The following is a 20,113-nucleotide window of genomic DNA, read 5'->3' as shown; positions in this document are numbered from 1 at the left end:
GATAAATGTGACACTTACAAGAGAACCATGCATCTAAATTTTGTCCATTAGTAGTAGTTTTTATCAATTTTTTCTGTCTTTTGCAATAAAAACAAAATAACATTTTTTGTCTATTATTATCAAAAAAGTTTAAAAGTCAAAAAAAAGAAAGAATTCTTAAAAAAAAAAAAAAGAAATAATTTTTTTGTTTCAAAAATAATTTGAAAAAGAAATGAAAGTATTCCCACAGTCACACTGCACTAGTATAACCTAACCAACCAGTGTGTGAAGGAGTAGATACCAAGAAAAATAAAAACAAACAAAAACTCTTATAATAATAATAATCACACTCACACACAACACATTTCAATTTTCAATTTCATTCTAATCAATTAGGGTTTCGTTTCTTGCTAATAGATTCACCATGAAGAAAACCTTTCCCCCAAATTACAACCCTTATTTCCACCGTCAACCACCGCACTGTCCCGTTTACCGTCACCGGAAGCCTGGATTTCATTCCAACCACCGTGTCGATCGTCCTCCAGAACGAAATTCCCCTCACCGTCCTCCCAATTTCATTCTCAAGCTTCATCTCGGCCGTCGTGCTCTTCATCGGGATGATGTCGAGTGTCTCATCGGTAAATGTAAACCTAATCCTGATAATTTCCTTTTTTACCCCTGCGATGGTGTTGCTGCTTCACTCAATTTCATTCAGTGGACGGATGCTCGTGATGCTGTAGTTTGGTTTTGGGAATCGCGTCTTTCTGAAGGTCATGATTTTACGCCGGAGTTGATTTCGAATGTTATGGTGCCTTCTGATAGGGTTGAGCTTGAAGGTAGTCTTAGGAGGGTTTTTGTTAGTCATGTGAAGGAGTTGATGGAAGGGAAGGAAGTGAAGAGATTGGTGGAGGAGTGGGATCGATTGGCGAAGGAGATTGGGAGTGTTGTGAGTTTGTTGGGTAAGCCTTTTCCAATTAGGGTTCAGCAACAGAATATTCAGAGAAAGAAAGGGCTTGATGATGAGAAGAGTTTAGTTGAAAGGAGATTGAAGGAGTTTGAGTTTGCAATGGAGTGCATTTTGCAGCATCTTGGAGAGAATAATCATGCGGACTGTGGTGGAGATTTTGTTCCTGTGTTTAAGTTTGGTGAAAGTTTTGATTGGGGGAAGATTCACAGTCTCATTGTTAGGGAACGTCGCAGACTCGAAGACGGATTGCCCATTTATGCTTACCGGAGGGAAATTCTTCAGCAAATACATCATCAACAGGTATCTTAATCTTTCTAATTCCTATAGATGCTTGGAAAAAGTTTTGTTGTTGTTGTAGTTTGTTCATGTGATCATGAAAATGTGTATAAGTTTGCAACTTTAGTATATGTTGGTTGTGCAAAAAATAAGACTTTTTTTTTGCCAGTGCATACTATTAATTATGTTGCTATTTAGATTTTTTTGGCTGTTCTTATGAGTAGAATATGTGCAGATAACAGTGTTGATTGGAGAGACCGGTTCTGGGAAGAGCACTCAGATAGTGCAGTTTCTTGCGGATTCCGGCATTGGGGCTGATGAGTCAATTGTGTGCACTCAGCCTCGCAAGATTGCTGCCAAGTCATTGGCGCAAAGGGTCCAGGAAGAAAGTAGTGGATGTTATGAAGAAAGTTCAATCCAGTGTTATTCTACATTTTCATCCGGCGACATGTTTGATTCCAGGATAGCATTCATGACAGATCACTGTTTATTGCAGCAGTACATGAATGATAGGAATTTGTCTGGGGTCTCGTGTATCATAGTTGACGAGGCTCATGAAAGGAGCTTAAATACTGATCTACTGTTGGCGTTGATAAAGAATTTACTTTGTAAGAGGGTTGAAATTCGACTTATCATAATGTCTGCTACAGCTGATGCAAAGCAGCTATCTGATTATTTCTATGGTTGTGGAATTTTTCACGTGGTTGGGAGAAACTTCCCTGTGGAGATGAGATATGTTCCTGCTGACTATGGAGAACATTCTGGTTCTGCTGTTGTGGCGTCATATGTTTTTGATGTTGTCAAAATGGCAACCGAGATTCACAAAACAGAGGAAGAAGGAACTATTCTCGCCTTTCTGACCTCACAGTTTGACGTAGAATGGGCGTGTGAAAATTTTAAAGCCCCATCTGCAGTTGCTCTTCCCTTGCATGGGAAGCTTTCGTCTGAAGAGCAATTTCATGTTTTCCAGAACTATGCTGGAAAAAGGAAAGTGATATTTTCAACGAATCTTGCAGAGACATCAATTACAATTCCTGGTGTTAAGTATGTGATCGATTCTGGGTTGGTTAAAGATTGCCGATTTGATCCTTGCAGTGGGATGAATGTACTTAAGGTTTGCTGGATCAGCCAGAGCTCTGCTAACCAAAGGGCAGGTCGTGCTGGGAGGACTGAGCCTGGCAGGTGCTATAGGATGTACTCAGAAGCTGATTATCAGTCCATGGAGCTAAATCAAGAACCTGAGATTCGAAGGGTTCATCTTGGTGTAGCAGTTTTGAAGATCCTTGCTTTAGGGGTGAAGAATGTGCAGGATTTTGATTTTGTGGATGCTCCAAGCCCTAGCTCCATTGAGATGGCGATTAGGAATCTAATTCAATTAGGATTTATTAAAGTGAACAATAATGTTCATGAACTAACTTATGAAGGTAGGTACTTGGCAAGAATGGGGATTGAACCTAGGCATGGTAAACTTATTCTTGGCTGTTTCAAACTTGCTTTGGGTAGAGAGGGCATTGTCCTTGCAGCCATGATGCCCAATGCTAGTAACATATTTTGCAGATTTGGTAATGAAGATGATAAACAAAGATCTGATTGTCTCAAAGTGCAATTTTGCCATCCCGATGGAGACCTTTTTACTCTTCTCTCTGTGTACAAGGAATGGGAAGCTCTGCCACAAGATAGGAGGAATAAATGGTGTTGGGAAAACAGCATCAATGCAAAATGCATGAGGAGATGCCATGACACAGTTTTGGAGTTAGAATCTTTCCTCGAGCGTGAACATGGCTTTGTTGTTCCAAGTTACTGGCGTTGGGACCCCCATACGCCTTCTGTTCATGATAAGAATATGAAAAAGGTTATACTGTCCTCACTTGCTGAAAATGTAGCCATGTTCTCTGGACGCTATCAGCTTGGTTATGAAGTAGCACAAACAGGACAGCATGTTCACCTGCATCCATCTTCTTCCTTGCTCGTATTTGCTCAGAGGCCTAGTTGGGTAGTTTTTGGTGAGCTTCTCTCGGTTTCTAATGAATATTTGGTCTGTGTGAGTGCTGTTGACTTTGAATCATTAAACAGCCTTCAACCTTCTCCCTTGTTTGATGTATCCAAGATGGAAGAGCGGAAGTTGCAGATGAAGACACTGACTGGTTTTGGCACTGTTCTTCTAAAGAAATTTTGTGGGAAACTCAACAGTAATTTGCTTGGTCTTGTTTCACGTATCAGGAAAGCTTGTATGGATGAAAGAATCTCTGTTGAAGTGAATGTTGATGAGAATCTCATCAAGTTATATGCTGCTTCACATGATATGGATACAGCTAGTATGTTTGTGAATGATGTTTTAGAAGATGAGAAAAAGAGGTTACGCGTTGAATGCACGGAAAGATATTTGTATCATGGGTCTGGTTCCTCATCACCCGTGGCCTTGTTTGGGTCTGGTGCTGAGATAAAGCATTTGGAACTTGAGAAACATTCTTTGAGTGTTGAAGTGTGTCACCCAAACATAAATGCAATTGATGATAAGGAGCTCCTGATGTTTTTTGAGAAGAATACCTCAGGTTGTATATGTTCTGTGTACAAGTTCCAAGGCATGGTAAAGGATGCTGATGATAGAGAAAAGTGGGGCAAGATAACATTTTTGTCCCCTGATGCTGCCAAAAGGGCTGTTGAGCTGAATGGAGAAGAGTTTTGCGGCTCGTCCTTGAAAATACTTCCTTCACAATCAGCTATGGGAGGGGATAAAACATTTTCATTTCCTGAAGTTAAAGCAAAAATATTTTGGCCTCGTAGACCTAGCAAGGGATTTGGCATACTTAAATGTGATAAAAATGATGTCAATTTCATCTTGAGAGATTTTTTTAACCTTGCAATCGGAGGGAGGTATGTTCGCTGTGTACCCAGTAATAAGTCTATGGATTGTATTGTGATAAGTGGGCTTGACAGAGAGCTTTCAGAAACTGAAATTTTAGATGTACTGAGAACTGCTACAAGTAGAAGGATTCTGGACTTTTTCGTGGTGAGGGGAGATGCTGTTGGAGATCCACCATGCGGTGCCTGCGAAGAGGCACTCTATAAAGAAATTTCCCCCTTAATGCCCAAAACAAATCCTCATACTAGTTCTTGCCGCGTTCAGGTATTTCCAGCTGAGCCAAAGGATTCTTTCAAGAGAGCTTTAATTAATTTTGATGGAAGGTTGCACTTAGAGGCAGCAAAAGCTTTGGAGAAAATTGAAGGAAAGGTGTTGCCCGGATGTCTTTCATGGCAGAAGATAAAGTGTGAGCAGTTGTTTCACAGCTCCTTGATATTTCCTGCTCCAGTCTATCATGTGATTAGGGAACAACTGGAAAAAATACTTGCAACCTTCAACAATTTAAACGGTATTTTATCATTATGCTCTTTTTCTTTTCTAGATGCCTCTAATTCATCTGTTGATGCCTTTCTTAAAAGCCGAACCTTTTATATACATGGCTGCAACTTAATATTCCCCCCATGAAAAATGTTGAATTGGATGTCTATTCATTGTGTACAATTGTGTGGATTTTTTTTTTAAAAAAATAATTGATGTATCCAGTTAAACTTCAGCACTAAGTTTTCTTGCTTCTCTCCTAAAGAAAACACATTTGGAAAAATGAGAGGAGTAGGAAGTAGTTTTGTTTTTTTGTTTCTGGTCCCCTTTTTTACTTATTTCTTCATGAATGTCTTTTATGTTGATGCATTATGGATTTTTTATGTAAAATGGAAACTATTATTTGTTTGGTTACTATTAAAAATCACCATGTATTTTGACACTTGTGTTTAAGGAAATTTTTGTCCTAAATAAATCATTATTTTGGTTGTAAGTTTCCGTCACATCATATATTGCATCTTTTTCCCCTTCCCAACAGCTACTTATTTAAGCTTCACAAATTTATCAAAGCTTTGCCACATTTTACAAGTCACATAAAAGAACAGGCTATTTTGAGGAAACAACTCTTTCAGATTGATCTAACATCTCTATTACTGGATAAATCATCTGCTATCACCCATTTGAAGCTGATATGAATTTTGCTGCACATTTGTATCATTGACTACTGTTTAGGGTTATAACATGAACAGTGGGTCAAATTAATGTTTCATAGGCACTGTATTAGTTATGCTAAATTTCGGATGTTGAATTTTACAAACTGGCCATCTATGGTTTATTGGAAGCTTCTTTATATTGTGAGACAAGTTTAATTGTATTTTCTTAAAACAAGCTCATTATGATTTGACTGTTGACAATCAATGTTCTTATTATTAGGTCTTGAGTGGAACTTAAACAGGACTGCTACTGGCTCCCACCGATTGAAGATAACAGCCAATGCCACAAAGACAGTGGCAGAAGTTAGGAGACGTCTGGAAGAACTGTCTCGAGGGAAAATCATTGAGCACGACAGCCTCACCCCTGCAGCTCTACAGCTCCTGTTGTCCAGAGATGGCATTAGTCTTAAATGCTCAATACAGCAAGAGACTACAACTTATATTATTTTTGACAGGCACAACCTGAATTTACGGATTTTTGGTTCACCAGATAAGATTGCTTTGGCTCAGCAGAAATTAATTCAATCTCTATTGTCCATCCATGAAAAAAAGCAGTTAGTAATCCCTCTGAGAGGGAGGAACCTACCTTCTGACTTAATGAAGCAAGTGGTCAAGAATTTTGGGCCAGATCTTCATGGACTAAAAGAGAAGGTTCCTGGAGCTGATCTTAAACTTAACACACGGCAACAGTCGATCTTTCTTCATGGTAACAAGGAGTTGAAACCAAGAGTAGAGGAAATAGCTCTTGAGATTGCCCGTTCAGGCCATCATTTAGTTGAGAGACTTGACACAGGACCCAGTTGCCCAATTTGCTTGTGTGATGTTGAGAATGGATATCAACTTGAAGGCTGTGGTCATTTGTTCTGCCGGCTGTGTCTGATGGAGCAGTGTGAATCTGCTATAAAAAACCAAGGCAGTTTCCCAATATGTTGTGCTCACAAGGGCTGTGGAGATCCTATTCTGCTTACAGATTTCAGAACTCTCCTGTCAAATGATAAGTTGGATGAACTTTTCAGGGCATCTTTGGGAGCTTTTGTAGCTTCAAGTTCGGGAAGTTATAGGTTTTGCCCTTCGCCTGACTGCCCCTCAATTTATCGAGTTGCAGATCCCGACACAGCTAGTGAGCCATTTATTTGCGGGGCATGTTATTCAGAGACTTGTACCAAGTGTCACATAGAGTATCATCCATACCTTTCGTGTGAGAGATACCGAGAGCTCAAGGATGACCCAGACTCATCTCTGAAGGAGTGGTGTAAAGGGAAAGAACAAGTCAAGAGCTGTTTTGCTTGTGGGCAAATAATTGAGAAGATTGATGGGTGCAATCACGTTGAGTGCAAGTGCGGAAAGCATGTCTGCTGGGTTTGCTTGGAAATCTTCACAAAAAGTGATGAATGCTATGATCATTTGAGAACTATACACATGACCATATAAATTGCTATTTGTGTTGTGGTATTTTTAATTTTAGTAGTGGTAAATAATATGTACATAGACGGAAGAGAATGTAAATTTAATATATATATATATATATATGTGTGAACTAATGTATGTATACTAGCAGTTCGGTACTACTTGGATGCAGTTCAGTACTACTTGTACCCATTCTGTACACGAGACTTATTAAATATAACTTGCATCGCTTGGGTTTTTTCCGGCATTTCGTACATAGTATCATATAATTGCCCAAAAAAAAAAAAATACATAGTATCAATCATATATAGGACCATTCAAGTTATACTGCAAAACAGAGAGTAACTCTGTAAGACTGTAACTGTTGTACAGAATGGAGGTCATATTGATGCAGTATGAAATTATATTTGAGTATTAGACTATTAGTTAATATAAAGCAAAATTTTGTATATGCAGATTGTCTTTCATGTATCAACAATACATCTGCAACAGCAGCAGGATTAGTATCTCCAAGCAAGGGCAGTGGCAACACCAATTCCCAACGAGAAAATCAAAGCCAGAACCCATGTGACACAAGTCGTTTCTTCATCGTGGCCTTCTTCACCGGGTAATCCTACAGCACCCTCTGTTGATCTGGCATAACAACCAGACATCGACATCGCTGGTTGTTGCTGCAGCCAAAGTGGTTGCAGGTTTAAAACTTGAAGCTCAATTAATCTCACCATTTGGCGACAAGCAAACAACTGCATGGCCTCTTCCAGCAAAGCAATAGAGAGACCATCCCTTTCTTTTCTTAGAATTGCAGCCATCTTTTCAGCCTCTCTGGCCCGTGTTTGAGATGCTTCCAGCGCCTTAAGAAGCTCCACTTTATCCTTTTCATCATTGCCATTTTCTAGCCGGTAAGTACCATAGTGTTTTCTATCTGACTCTTCTTCTTTGCCTGAAATGTTACACACCCTATTCATGGACAATATGACAGTCTTATCTGGACCCCGAAAAACCTTGGAAGGTGGAGGAAGATCACAGTTCTGCATAAGGTCAAACCCTGCAGGATTGTGAGAAACTTTGAAACCCATAACCTGATTCCTTGGTCTTTGTTGGCCACCCATTAAAAATCCAATCTTTTTATGATGAATGATGAAGTTTATACAGATGTAGTTACAGGTTAATTTCTTGTTGAGAATTGCATGTAGGAAAGGAAAATATGCAGGTTAAAGTGTGGAAGGGAAAAAAGTGGTAGGTTTTGGAATTAGTGGTTGTGTGAAAGCATTGAATTCATAGGGAAAGCGTGATGAAGAGGCAGTAATTTTTGTGATTAGGAATTTGTTTGCTTTGTAAGTAACTCTGATTTTGATGCTTCCTGAATACCTTGCTTGCAAGTTTGGTTCAATTCAATTATAGATTAAATTACCACTAGGACACAGAGGGATTCCTAACTCATTATAAAACGCCACATGTTTTATTTCTTTCAAACCTCATTTTATTTTTTATTTTTTTAAATTCATAAACATGATGAAATCATGCGTAAAAATATCCGGTAAAATTTAGGTTTAAACCAGAGTTAGGACATGTTTTAAGGTTTGGAGAGCGTCAATGTAGATACTACTACTCACTATTGAGATATCTAACAATTAGAGTTGAACTCATGTTCTCGTAGAATGCAAGTCGACTCCTTATCAGCTGAACCAATTTTCATATGCTACTAACATAATTTTGGAGTTGAAGGTTTAGGGAATAAAAGACTGAAATTGGACAAGTTGCAACTTGCTTTTAGATTACTAAAGAATGAGAAGCCTTCAAGTCTTCTCCCAAACCAAAGAAATGTTCTGCTTTTCTTGTCTTGACTGGTCCCAAAATAAACAAATTAAAATGCCAACGTCAATTTAATAATATAATAATTGTGTGCGTATAATATAAAGTTTTGAAGAAGGATTTATCATTAACATGAATGATTTTTTTTTTTTGAAACATAAACATGAATGATTTAGGAAGCGAGAAAGGGGAAATGAAAGAAAAAGGAGATTCTTTTTTGCTATTTTTGTGAGCAAGAGATTTTTTTATTTTTCTTTACGCTATGATATTTTATCATTATATCACTTGATTATATTAGATTTAAAATATTTCTATAATTATCTATGTATGAGATGTGATTAAATTATATAAAATATTTATATTGACAACAATTAGGTAAAAACATATCACATAATGGACATATTTAAAAATTATTCAAAACTTCGACGATCATTGATGTCGATACATTTACATAGAAGTTTAAAGTTCTTCACATTTTTCTAAAAAAAGACAATAAATTTATAGGCATTCAACGAGAATAAAAAGAGAAAATATATATATTAGTTAAATTTTGAGACACTAATATTCTTTTTGTTACTTTTGTCCAAAACATTAAATCAAAATCTCAATTGTGATGAAGAGTATGTCATGAAGTTTTGATGATGAAGAGTGACACTATTTTAATCATTAGTCTTTCAAATGATTTTTAACATTTATCCTCTATGGCATACACTTCTCTACCTTAAATTCTATCGATCCGTCTCTCTATTTGCAATGGTAACATGAGTGCATATTGAGAAGTTATGCAAAATTTATTTATTTTACTCGCTTGAAAAAGCAATAAATTCCAAAAATGCATATTGACAAGTTATGCAAAATTTATTTATTTAATTGTTTTTTACTCGCTTGAAAAAGCAACAAATTCCAAAAATGCATTACATTTTTATCCTCTTTAGATGGATGCAGATTGAGTGTATTCAAAGACCATGACTGCATGCAGTCAGAAAAATCATGGCCGTCTAATTGAGACCGGACGGTTTAAATTTAAAGTAAAAAACTTTAATATTTTAGAAAATTAAAACTGCATCAAGATCTATGAGTTCAATTTTGATCAGACGGTTAGAAACTTCTGACTGCAGCCTGACTGCATGGTTGCTAATGCTGACTTCATAGGATCCAATTCCTCTTTAGTTGCATGCATTAGAATTTAGAATCATTGACAAACTTCCCATATAAAAAAAGTTTATTGAGAAACTATTTTTAAGGAGAATGAAAATTACTATATCCATCAATATAGATCCAAGTGAGCTTAGCTTAGTTGGTAGAGACATCGCACTATATGTGCAGGAGCCCGGGTTCGAACCCGAGACACTCCACTTATTCACATTTAGGGTGAATTTTCTAGGTACTAAGCTACTTGACCAAAAAAATATATCCATCAATAAAGATATTGGGCTCAACCGGTGAATGAACGCACCTTAAAATAAATTGTTCGAGAAATTACGATTTCAATTCTAGATGGGAAAAATTCTTGGTCAGAGTTTACTTTATTCACTTCGCGGTTGAATTCTGGATTACCAACCCCGGAATCAGATGATTAAAAACAAAAATATAAAAAATAAAAAAACTACTCAATCCACTGACCATCATTGAAGATCTAGATAAGATGTTGATTACATTGTCCTTCCTAACACAGTCTCTTCTTTTTTTTTTTTTTTCCTTCAATGATAATGAAACCGGCCCAAACTAAGTCTAACCAATGATAATGAAATCCTACATCCCAATTAATCAATTAAGTTTTTACTTATAATCAATTAATAATTTAATACTAAAAATAAGTTGATAGGAATAATTTTTAGTCAAACTTTATTTATCTCATAATCGAACTCCTGACTATCAAACACCTTTTAAGACAATTTTATTTTTTTACTTTTTTTTTTTTCATTGGCGTTTTCAACATAACTGAAACCCAATTACCTTCTAATGTTTGTTCAAAAACTGGAGTTTGGCATTAACTGAATCATAAAGAACAAATTTCAAAGATTCACCCCATTTTTAACTGCTTTGTCCTTTGAGTTCTTTCTTCTACATAGTTTTTGCTTTGATTTTTCCTTTGATGGATTCTTCATTTTTGCTTTCTTGAGTGCTTTTGAAGCCTTCATTCTTGATGGGACTTGTTTTTACCAAATGGGCATGCACAGTTTTACTCTGCTATTTTCTCATCACTTCTACAGTATATTCAGGTAAGTTAAATTCAACTCAATGTTTTAGTTCTATCTTTTGTGGAATTGATTTTTTCTTGTTTCTTTCAAGTTGAGGGGTTACATGTTGGTTCTAAAGTTAGAGGAGTGAATTTAGGAGGGTGGTTGGTTATTGAAGGTTGGATCAAACCTTCATTGTTTGATGGCATTGCCAATGGAGACATGCTTGTGAGTTACTTCACATTTTTCTGTTAGATGGTTGATTATTTTGTTGTTTTGATTAATTATCTTGATGATAAGTGTTAATTATATTTTGAAAAAAATGTAGGATGGGACAGAAGTGCAGTTTAAGTCAGTGACATTGCAGAAGTATGTATCAGCAGAGAATGGAGGAGGAATGAATGTGACAATTGATAGGGATGTTCCATCTTCATGGGAAACATTCAGGGTAAGACGGTTATTGTCTTGTTGTTTTTTGTTGTTGGTATTAACTATTAACCCTATGGTTCCCAGGGGAAGGAGCCATAGTAATCCAGAGTTCGGCCGCAAAGTAAGTAAAACCTGGCCAAGAATTGTTCTCACCAGGAATCGAACTCGGGTTCTCCTGAATGATTCGTCATAGGGGGAGCTCAATGTCTTGGTTATTATGTTCTTATTTTCATTTTGTATCCAACATTATATCTTGTAATGATGCTAATTATGTTATTGGAGGAATGAATGCATAACTATTGTTGATTGTGAACTTGAATATGATTCTAATTGGTCCTTGAAATTGTAAGGGTTGGTTAGTTTAGTCACTCAGATTTGTGAAATAGCAATTTAATCCCTTAAATTGAACAACCTTGGTTAATTTAGTCACTTTTCAAATTTAGTACAACAATTTTAAAGGTTCTATGCTTGCCTTGATCCAGCAAGCGAGTATTCAAGTCGATATGCGAGTCTTTCATTGGGTTTGATGAATGTTTACGACAGAGATATTTCGACAGAGGGCCTAAGTCATCCTTTAATTTAAAGGACTAATTTTGCTATTTCACAACTTTGAATAAATATGACAGGCGCTAATAGTTTATCAGGAATTCGTAGTTCATATATATCGATAGAATTTTGAGATTTGAAGTTATTAGAGACTTAGAGTGATTTTAGAAGAACTTGTGAAGTTTTATAAAAAGATTAACCTTTTTGTGTTGTGCAGTTATGGAGAGTATCTGAATCAGAATTTCAATTCCGTACCACACAAGGCCAATTTCTTACATGCAATGGTAAAGGCTGCACTGTATCTGCAACAGCAAAATCGCCTTTAACACCAGAAACATTTGAAATTACGCGCAATGAGAAAAATAGGATTCACATTAAGATAAAGAATGGACCCTATCTGCAGGTATTCATCCTTTTTCTTTCTGCTGAATTGAAAGACATTTAGTTCCATATAAAATGTGATGCTGTTTCTGAATTAGAAGAATAAAATGAAAAAGTATGATAATGTTTTAACAGATTCGCATGAATGCTTATACCACTATCTTTATAGGCTACAACTGGTAACCAGCTCACGGCAGACTATCCAGATGAACCGGGATGGGATGATAATTCAGCTACATTTGAAATGACAATTGCAGCGAATAACCTACATGGAGATTACCAGCTTGCAAATGGTTATGGACATGATAGCGCAGAAGATGTTCTTAGGGTAAAATCTTATATTTTGAACATTTTCTGGGTAATTTTCTAGTGGCACAATTATGCTTTTCGGGATAATTGTTGAGCTTTCTGTAATTGCAGAGACATAGAAATAGCTTTATTACAATGGAGGATTTCAAATTTCTATATGAACACGGAATAAATACCGTGAGAATACCAGTTGGGTGGTGGATTGCTTATGATCCTGATCCTCCAAATCCATATATTGGAGGAAGTCTTGAAGCTCTAGATAATGCATTTTCATGGGCACAGTAGGTTTCTTCCACATTCGACAATTGAAACTTTGTTTCTTCCTTTTAATAATACGCCTAATAGTTACTATGTTGCAGAGAATATGATATAAAATGCATAATTGACCTTCATGCTGCTCCTGGTTCACAAAATGGGATGGAGCATAGTGCAAGCATAGATGGATTTACAGACTGGCCAACTTCTCCAGATTACATTTCAAAGTCATTACGTGTTATTGAATTTTTAATTTCTAGGTAATGTTTCTTGCTTGTCGTAATTTTATGCGTTGAAGTGTTGAACACAATTCTTGTTTGAACTTAGAATCAGTAAATTTGCTTCGCGAACCTGTTTGTTGTGTTGACTATACTGAATAGATTTTCTGATTTGCAGATATGCAACGCATTCTGCCTTGCTGGGAATTGAGCTTTTGAATGAACCATCTGCTGCCACAGTTCCCTTAGATATTTTAGTTTCCTATTACAAACAAGGCTACCAAATTGTTCGGAAATACTCTTCGTCGGCTTATGTGATAATTTGCCAGAGAATCGGCAATGCAGATCCTTTGGAGCTTTATCAGGCTAACATAGGATCTACCAACTTAGTTTTGGATTTGCATTTCTACAATCTCTTTGATAAATTCTTTGTTAATATGAGTCCCGGCGATAATGTACAATACATATACAAAAGTCGGGAAGGTCTGTTGCAGGCCTTCAATAATTCAAATGGCCCAGACATTTTTGTTGGTAAGACAATTCTCCTTTCTAATTGTTTGATCGTGTATCTTCTATTCTTACGATTCTTAATAACATCTGATACATGATTGAAAACCGGATTTTCTGATTCACAATTACAATCTCAAATCGATAACCATGATTTCAGGAGAGTGGGTGAATGAGTGGAATGTGACAAACGGATCACTAACAGATTATCAGGACTTTGGAAAGGCACAGTTAGACGCCTATAACGCAGCTTCCTTTGGCTGGTGTTATTGGACTTTAAAAAATGACAGGGAGCATTGGGATTTTGAATGGAACATTAGGAACAACTATCTTCAATTAGGTAATAAAGTATAGATTTTGTGGGACACTATTGCAGGTATATTTTTGATAATTTTGAAAAACTACCTGTTTGTTTTTGCAGGTAACTCACCCAGCAAAAAGAGCATATCCACTTTGGGATTGTTTGGATTAGCTTGCACTTGGTTTTGTCTACGTGATGTCTTTCGGATTATGATTTAAGTATGCATTGTTATTCATAAGTCTTAGTTCAACTGATAATGCCAATATTGTGAGATTGGACGCCTTCACTTAGGTTTGAATTTGCGACCTCACAGTGTGTTTCAGTGATATTTGTCATTTCATCTGCGGACAGCGGACACACAAATAAAAAATGTGCATTGCTAAAGCAGTAAATCTCTATCCATATAAACAATTTCTCCTATGTTGCTTAATAGTGATGGTATGTGCCTTGTCAAATAAAGGAAGAATATGATGAGTTGTCATAAAAGTTTTAAGTATGAAATAAGATTTGTTGAATTATTTTCCTACACAATTGTCTTTCTGTAACATCCACGAAAGGTGTGAGCAAATAGTTTAAGTACTTATTCAATAAACACTTACAATAATAAATCTAATGTCCCCTAGATTTTCATAATCTATTTGGTTGAATGTTTATTTATAAAAAAGTTTCTCATATCAAATAGCTCCTTTGTCAGTCCTTATATATCAAAGATGAATTACTATTAACTAAAATGATACAATTAACTATTTGGTTAAATTGCACTTTTGTCCTCCTAACTTTCACAAACTTGTAATTTTGACCACTTAACTTTCATAATAGCACTTTTGACCCTTTAATCTTACCCTTTTTTGCAAAAGGATGACCCATAACTCATTTTGACCAAGTCAATGCACATGTGGCAAGTGACTCACCATGTTGACATGGCAAGACATGTTGTGAGTCATTTGTCACAGGTGCATACTTGGTCAGGGGCAAAAATTGTAAGTTTGTGAAAGTTAGGGGGCCAAAAGTGCTATTATGAAAGTTTAGGGGCTAAAATCACAAGTATGTGAAAGTTATGAGGCCAAAAGTGCAATTTAGCCTAATTATTTTAAAATTGTCAAGAGTGAAGTTGAATTGTTTTCTTTTGGGTTACAAAGTCAGAGTCGTTCTATTGAGCATCTCGTATACTTATGTGGCCAAAATTAATTTTTAAGCCAAAATTTAAAAGAGGAACATACATAGCCAAAGTAAAATCCAAGTGTAATTAATGTTCAAACCAAACACATAACTAAATGGAAATTAAAAGTATAATTAGGTACAACACAATTCTTATTTTCCATTAGAAGAGAGGGGAAAAAAAGCCTATAGGCTTGGCACACTCTCTCTCCCAATTTGTCACCATATTCTGGTTTTGTCTAGCACAACCAATGAAGAAAATAGTACATACAAAAAGAAAGAAAGAAATTAAACTTATGAAACAATCATAAAGCCATGCCAATGCTATAGTTGACCACAATAGCTAGGCACAACTCAAAAATTAATTAAGTTGAATAAATGAAGCTGGTCCTTACACCAAAAAATCCAACATTACTTGAGAATCGGGTTTCTCTTCAGCCTATTGAGAGTCTTTTTTAGGACAAAATCGTGAGGATTCATGTAAGATTCAAAACGGACAATATACCTCAGAAAAACGGTCGAATTGACATGATTTTTTAATAGAAACATAAACAAGGTCATCTTGAGCGAAAAAAGAAAATACTAAGCTCTTGACCAATACTTCCTTCAGGATCAATCAAATGAAAAGATTCACAGTTCGATTTAGACGAACGACGAACCCTTTGAAAATTAGCTCTAAGATACATAAGTTGATCATCTTCTTGACGAATCTCCTTTCCATTTATAACACCGGTACCAACAGAAACACAACGCATCAAATTCAACGCTTCTAAATCACTTCTCGAAGGCCTACGCTTAACAGCATACCCAACTTTCCTCCCATTACAATACATAATCCAAAGAGGAGTAGAAAACAAGTTACTATTATTGCTACAAGATCCCGAAGTAACACTTTCAAGTGCAATTCGCAACGTTCCTCCTCTCATTTCCTTTGCTAAAACACTTGTCGGGATCGCTAGCTCTAGAAGAAGAATCGGGTTGGCGGAATTTGAGTTAGATTGGATACAAAAACTTACTTTTCCTTTTCGATATCCGAATATAGTACCGGTTATTGTTGTAGATGTCATGAGTGAATGTGATGATAGATAGTTTTTTTTGTTATAGTTTTGGTAACAGTTTTTTGAAGTGCTACTATCTTGATCTTGTTCATGTTCTACTAAGGTGCAATTGCAAGTTGGGATTAGAAATTGAATGACTGAACGTAGAAGCCTCCATGATCTAACTTGTTTCTGACAATCTACTGTGGTTACACCATTGGTCATGGTGTTGCTACCAATCTTGGTCATATAAGCCATATATTAATTATATATGTTTGTGATACCTTATATTGGTTTTTGAGGTTTCTTTGTTTGGTTTGTATTTGATCTTGTGTATGGTTTGGGGACAGTTTATATAGTACATGTCTCTATGGTGATGAATGATGATGCTTAACTTTTATTTTAATTTTATATTAATATATCTTTAAGAAGCTCTAGAAGAAATATTTTAAAAAATTCTTATAATAATTATTAGCTTTTCTAAATTATGACATTTTTTTAGATTACTTTTTTGCACTTTTATATTTTTTTAAAGTTCTTTTTCTTTTTACTAAGTGAGTAGGTGCTATCATCAGGTAGGATTCTCTATCTTTTGCAATTTTCTCTTTTTCTCTCTTAATTGTTCAGTCTAATTCAAATAAATTTTTAATCTTCAATCTCACTTTTAAATCTAAATACACTAAAGTCACAAAAATTAATAAAGTCAGAGAATCCATTTTCAAGTTTTACCTTGCATAGGCTCACATCACAACAAGTATATATATTTCTTGCTTTAGATAAGTAGGATATCTCTCCTAGGTAAGCCTAATCAAGAAGTGTAATTTTTGCCTTGCACAACCGTTGCCATATAAACAATTATATCCCTAACCCTATTACTTATTGTTGGGTCAAGACGAAATCCAAAATCATCACATTGAACTTTAAACAATCACTTATGTGAATTAAATATCACCTCTTAACTCAAAATCATAATTATATGTTCTTTTCTTTCGGTGGTCAAATAATTTTTCAAGCAAAAAAAGTGCTTATGTAGCATTTTTAATGTTAAAGTGACAAATCTAAATTCAATGCTCTCAAAATTGAGATTTATATTTCAATGTTTCTACCGGCTTAACTATATTTACGGTTGGGTTAGTTATATTAGTTAGTTAGTTATTTCATTACCATTGACATGTAATTCATATTATTTCATGATCAATATAACTTCCATTTTACTTTTCTCTACTTTCTCTTGTAAATGATTTTTATCAAAAATAGTAATAGTCCTTGTTTAGGGTAGCTGAAAGATCACGAACAAATAGAGATTTACATTTTTTTGAAAAGGTTTTGGCTAGGGGCTAGTAGTTTTTTGCTACCAACTTTTTGCTTAAAAAAATAAATAGGAGCTAATTTGACTAGGTTTGATTTTTTTAATTTTTATTTTATATAGATTTAGCTTGTAAGTTTTTTAATTTCTATGTTTTTATTTTGGACTGCCTAATGGGAAATGCTCACTTTGTTTTTTCTCTAGTGAATTTGAATCTAATTTCTTGGTAAGGATTTGGCCCTTCCCATCCACCCAAAAAAAAAAAAAAATCTTTAGCAAAGAAGATAATAATTCAAAACGTACTGTTGACCCTCATGATCCTAGTCTATACATTTTCTACAAGAATCTATTGTTAGATTAGTTTTAATTGAAGTAATGCTTTCGTTTTTTTAGCCGCCACCAACTATACAAGAATCTATTGTTGATTATTACTTAATCTAGTGCAACTAATCTTTTGGATACATTATTTTTTTTGTACTTAATGCTTTCACTTTCAAAATATTTTTTGGCGTAAACCGGATATCTCTGCCACCCACCGCATAGGCTAATTCAAATGGATGAAAAATTCTCTCAAATTTTTTTAACACTACTGCATGCCCAACACATGAATAATGGATTGAACCCAGAACATCAGTTAAGCTAAAAGAGATTTCACTTTTAAAATTTTTTCCTTCACTTTGTACTTATTAATCCTTTCTATATTTTGTGGATACATTAATTTCTTGTGAAACCACTTTAAGGCAATCATAACAATTTTTTTTTGGTTACAATGGCAATCATAACAATAAAACTTAGTATGTGAATAATTTGGTGTCATATTTTTTATTGATTATATGCTTTGATCAATGATAAACCTTGTTCTATATGATTGAGAGAATAAACTAATACTGTATGAGATTAAGATTTCCGTACCACAACACACCAATCCTCTATCATCTAATGATTAGTTTATAAGATTTTGGATAGTAAATTAAATTAAACTTCAACTATCACCTTTTTTTTATATTTATTTATGCATCTTCATGCACGACAATATACAGCATTAGTGAACACTTTTTTTCTCAATTATAAGACCCTACTCTTCCAAAAAGAAAACATATTTTATCTTGTGGGGTTAAAAGTACATATAACCGCATATATATGTTTCATAATATATCATGTGAAAATAACTTTAGGACAAAGCGTGCTATGTAGAAGCCAAAATGAAATTTATTGGCTTTAGCTTTCTAGTCTGGTGCCTCCACTCATGTCTTCTCTTTTCCACTCCTCTTGTGTCCTAGTTGCTGAAAATTGACAACACAAACAAACCATTTTTAATTCTTTATAGTTCCCTTATTTTATAAGCAAGGGACCCAATATATTAAAAATTGTTCTTTGAATAAAACATATACCACCATGTCAAAAAGTGAAAGTTGAAAAGTACTATTTTTTTTTGGTGCAATGAAAAAGTATTAATTTAAAATTAAATATTTAACATGTGCCATTTTTTTCTTAAAATATAAGAGTTTATATTCATATATAAATGGAGAATTAATCATTAATATATTTGTTAAGAGAATCACAATAACTAAAAGTGTATCATAATTTGGACCTATATACACATGGTATATAATGCTCCTTCTTATTTGGCAACTAAACCTTTTTATATATATATATATATATATATATATATATATATATATATATATATATATATATATATGGCATGATAGGAGGATATAATAAGTTAATTATGAATTTTATTATATTTTATTTTCGTAATTAAAATTTATCACGAATATAAACTTAACTAGAAACAAACTAAATAGGATAAAATAATAATTTGAAAACACCACAACAACCAAGTGGTGTTTGGTCAACATGACAAAGTTAATGGTCTACTTTTAGGCATAGTAAAATAAGTGGTTCAACGTTCAAGTCAAAAGTAAAGAGTTTATGATGGAAAATATTGGGGCACTGTTTAAGGATATAAATATAGTAATATTGTATCGAAACTTGTGCAGTTAACTCCTTAAAAGTCTAAAAAATATTATTTTCAATTCAAATATTTCTTCTTTTGGTTTTTTTAACCGGTGCCCAATATTTCTTATTTTGGTTTCTTTAACCAGTGCCCAGGGGCACCGGTTTGCATGATCCACGATTATTAGCAATAACAATTACAACGCTTTGATGTTTAGGAGTCGCGTTATCTTATAATTAGTTTAAGGTTAAATTGTATTTTTGATCCTTAACTTTCATAATATTACGATTTTGACCAATTATCTTTCATAATAACACTTTTTCTCCTTAAATTTTGTCCCTTTTGCAAAAGGGTGCCCCCACTAATTTTGACCAAACCAACACATGTGGCAAGTGACTTACATGCCACGTCAGCATGTCTTGCGGTCATCATGACTTGCTACATGTGTGTTGACTTGGTCAGGAATCCAAAATCACTAGTTTGTAAAAGCTAGAGGGGTAAAAAATACTATTATAAAGCTAAAAGGTCAAAACCTGGAGGCGGTCGATTGATCGCTTATTACCAATTACCCTTTTAGTTTAGTTTTCTTATTTGATTTGGTTGCGCCATTCGGGCTAATTAACTTAACCTTAAAGATTTGATTAATTTAAAAGCTTGCTTGTTACTGTGTCTTGCCCCATCCCCCACATGCTGTGTGTTGGGTCATCACGAGGGGGCAGCCGGGGGATCATCCACATTGGGCTTAAGAACAACTCTACAAGTGAGTTGGACACCACACTCTTACCCAAAACCTTAAGGTGTTAGGTTTATGGGTCATCTCACTTATAAAGTGTTCAACCTCCACTTTTCTAAGCAATGTGGGACTTAACCACTCACACTTGCCACAACAATCTCCCCCTCAAGTGTGAGTCCATCCACTCTTGGATATGCTCCCCCTCAAGCGGAAGCTTTCTTCATCCTACACTTGTACCGCCGTAAGCCACACTGCTCCACGGGACTCGCCGCCTGACCACCTTTGTCAGGAAGACTTTC

At 35.1% G+C, this 20,113-nt stretch overlaps 4 protein-coding genes across 4 annotated transcripts; 2 read left to right on the top strand and 2 right to left on the bottom strand.

Moving 5' to 3' along the window:
* The first annotated feature begins 211 nt into the window (after positions 1-211).
* Positions 212-6,936, top strand: LOC123906233 (ATP-dependent RNA helicase DEAH11, chloroplastic-like). The gene is made up of 3 exons (XM_045956099.1): positions 212-1,246; positions 1,458-4,593; positions 5,496-6,936. Exons 1-3 carry the CDS (start codon positions 404-406, stop codon positions 6,704-6,706), a joined length of 5,190 nt encoding a protein of 1,729 aa, XP_045812055.1. The 5' UTR covers positions 212-403; the 3' UTR covers positions 6,707-6,936.
* A 38-nt stretch (positions 6,937-6,974) lies between these two features.
* Positions 6,975-8,079, bottom strand: LOC123906234. Its single transcript, XM_045956100.1, has one exon. The coding sequence runs from the start codon at positions 7,789-7,791 to the stop codon at positions 7,183-7,185; it is 609 nt and encodes a 202-aa protein (XP_045812056.1). The 5' UTR covers positions 7,792-8,079; the 3' UTR covers positions 6,975-7,182.
* Positions 8,080-10,309: 2,230 nt separating this feature from the next.
* On the top strand, positions 10,310-14,138 carry LOC123906232 (probable glucan 1,3-beta-glucosidase A). The gene is made up of 10 exons (XM_045956097.1): positions 10,310-10,716; positions 10,787-10,902; positions 11,003-11,122; positions 11,867-12,052; positions 12,200-12,358; positions 12,451-12,620; positions 12,699-12,854; positions 12,991-13,343; positions 13,480-13,659; positions 13,741-14,138. Exons 1-10 carry the CDS (start codon positions 10,641-10,643, stop codon positions 13,836-13,838), a joined length of 1,614 nt encoding a protein of 537 aa, XP_045812053.1. The 5' UTR covers positions 10,310-10,640; the 3' UTR covers positions 13,839-14,138.
* Positions 14,139-14,872: 734 nt separating this feature from the next.
* LOC123906231 (protein MIZU-KUSSEI 1-like) lies at positions 14,873-16,134 on the bottom strand. The gene has a single exon (XM_045956096.1). It carries the CDS (start codon positions 16,071-16,073, stop codon positions 15,336-15,338), a length of 738 nt encoding a protein of 245 aa, XP_045812052.1. The 5' UTR covers positions 16,074-16,134; the 3' UTR covers positions 14,873-15,335.
* Positions 16,135-20,113: the final 3,979 nt, after the last annotated feature.

This window comes from Trifolium pratense, linkage group LG2 (genome assembly GCF_020283565.1).
Source record: "Trifolium pratense cultivar HEN17-A07 linkage group LG2, ARS_RC_1.1, whole genome shotgun sequence".
Classification (NCBI taxonomy): domain Eukaryota; kingdom Viridiplantae; phylum Streptophyta; class Magnoliopsida; order Fabales; family Fabaceae; genus Trifolium; species Trifolium pratense.
The sequence above is the reverse complement of the archived record's forward strand: the minus strand, read 5'-3'. Positions and strand labels throughout refer to the sequence as shown.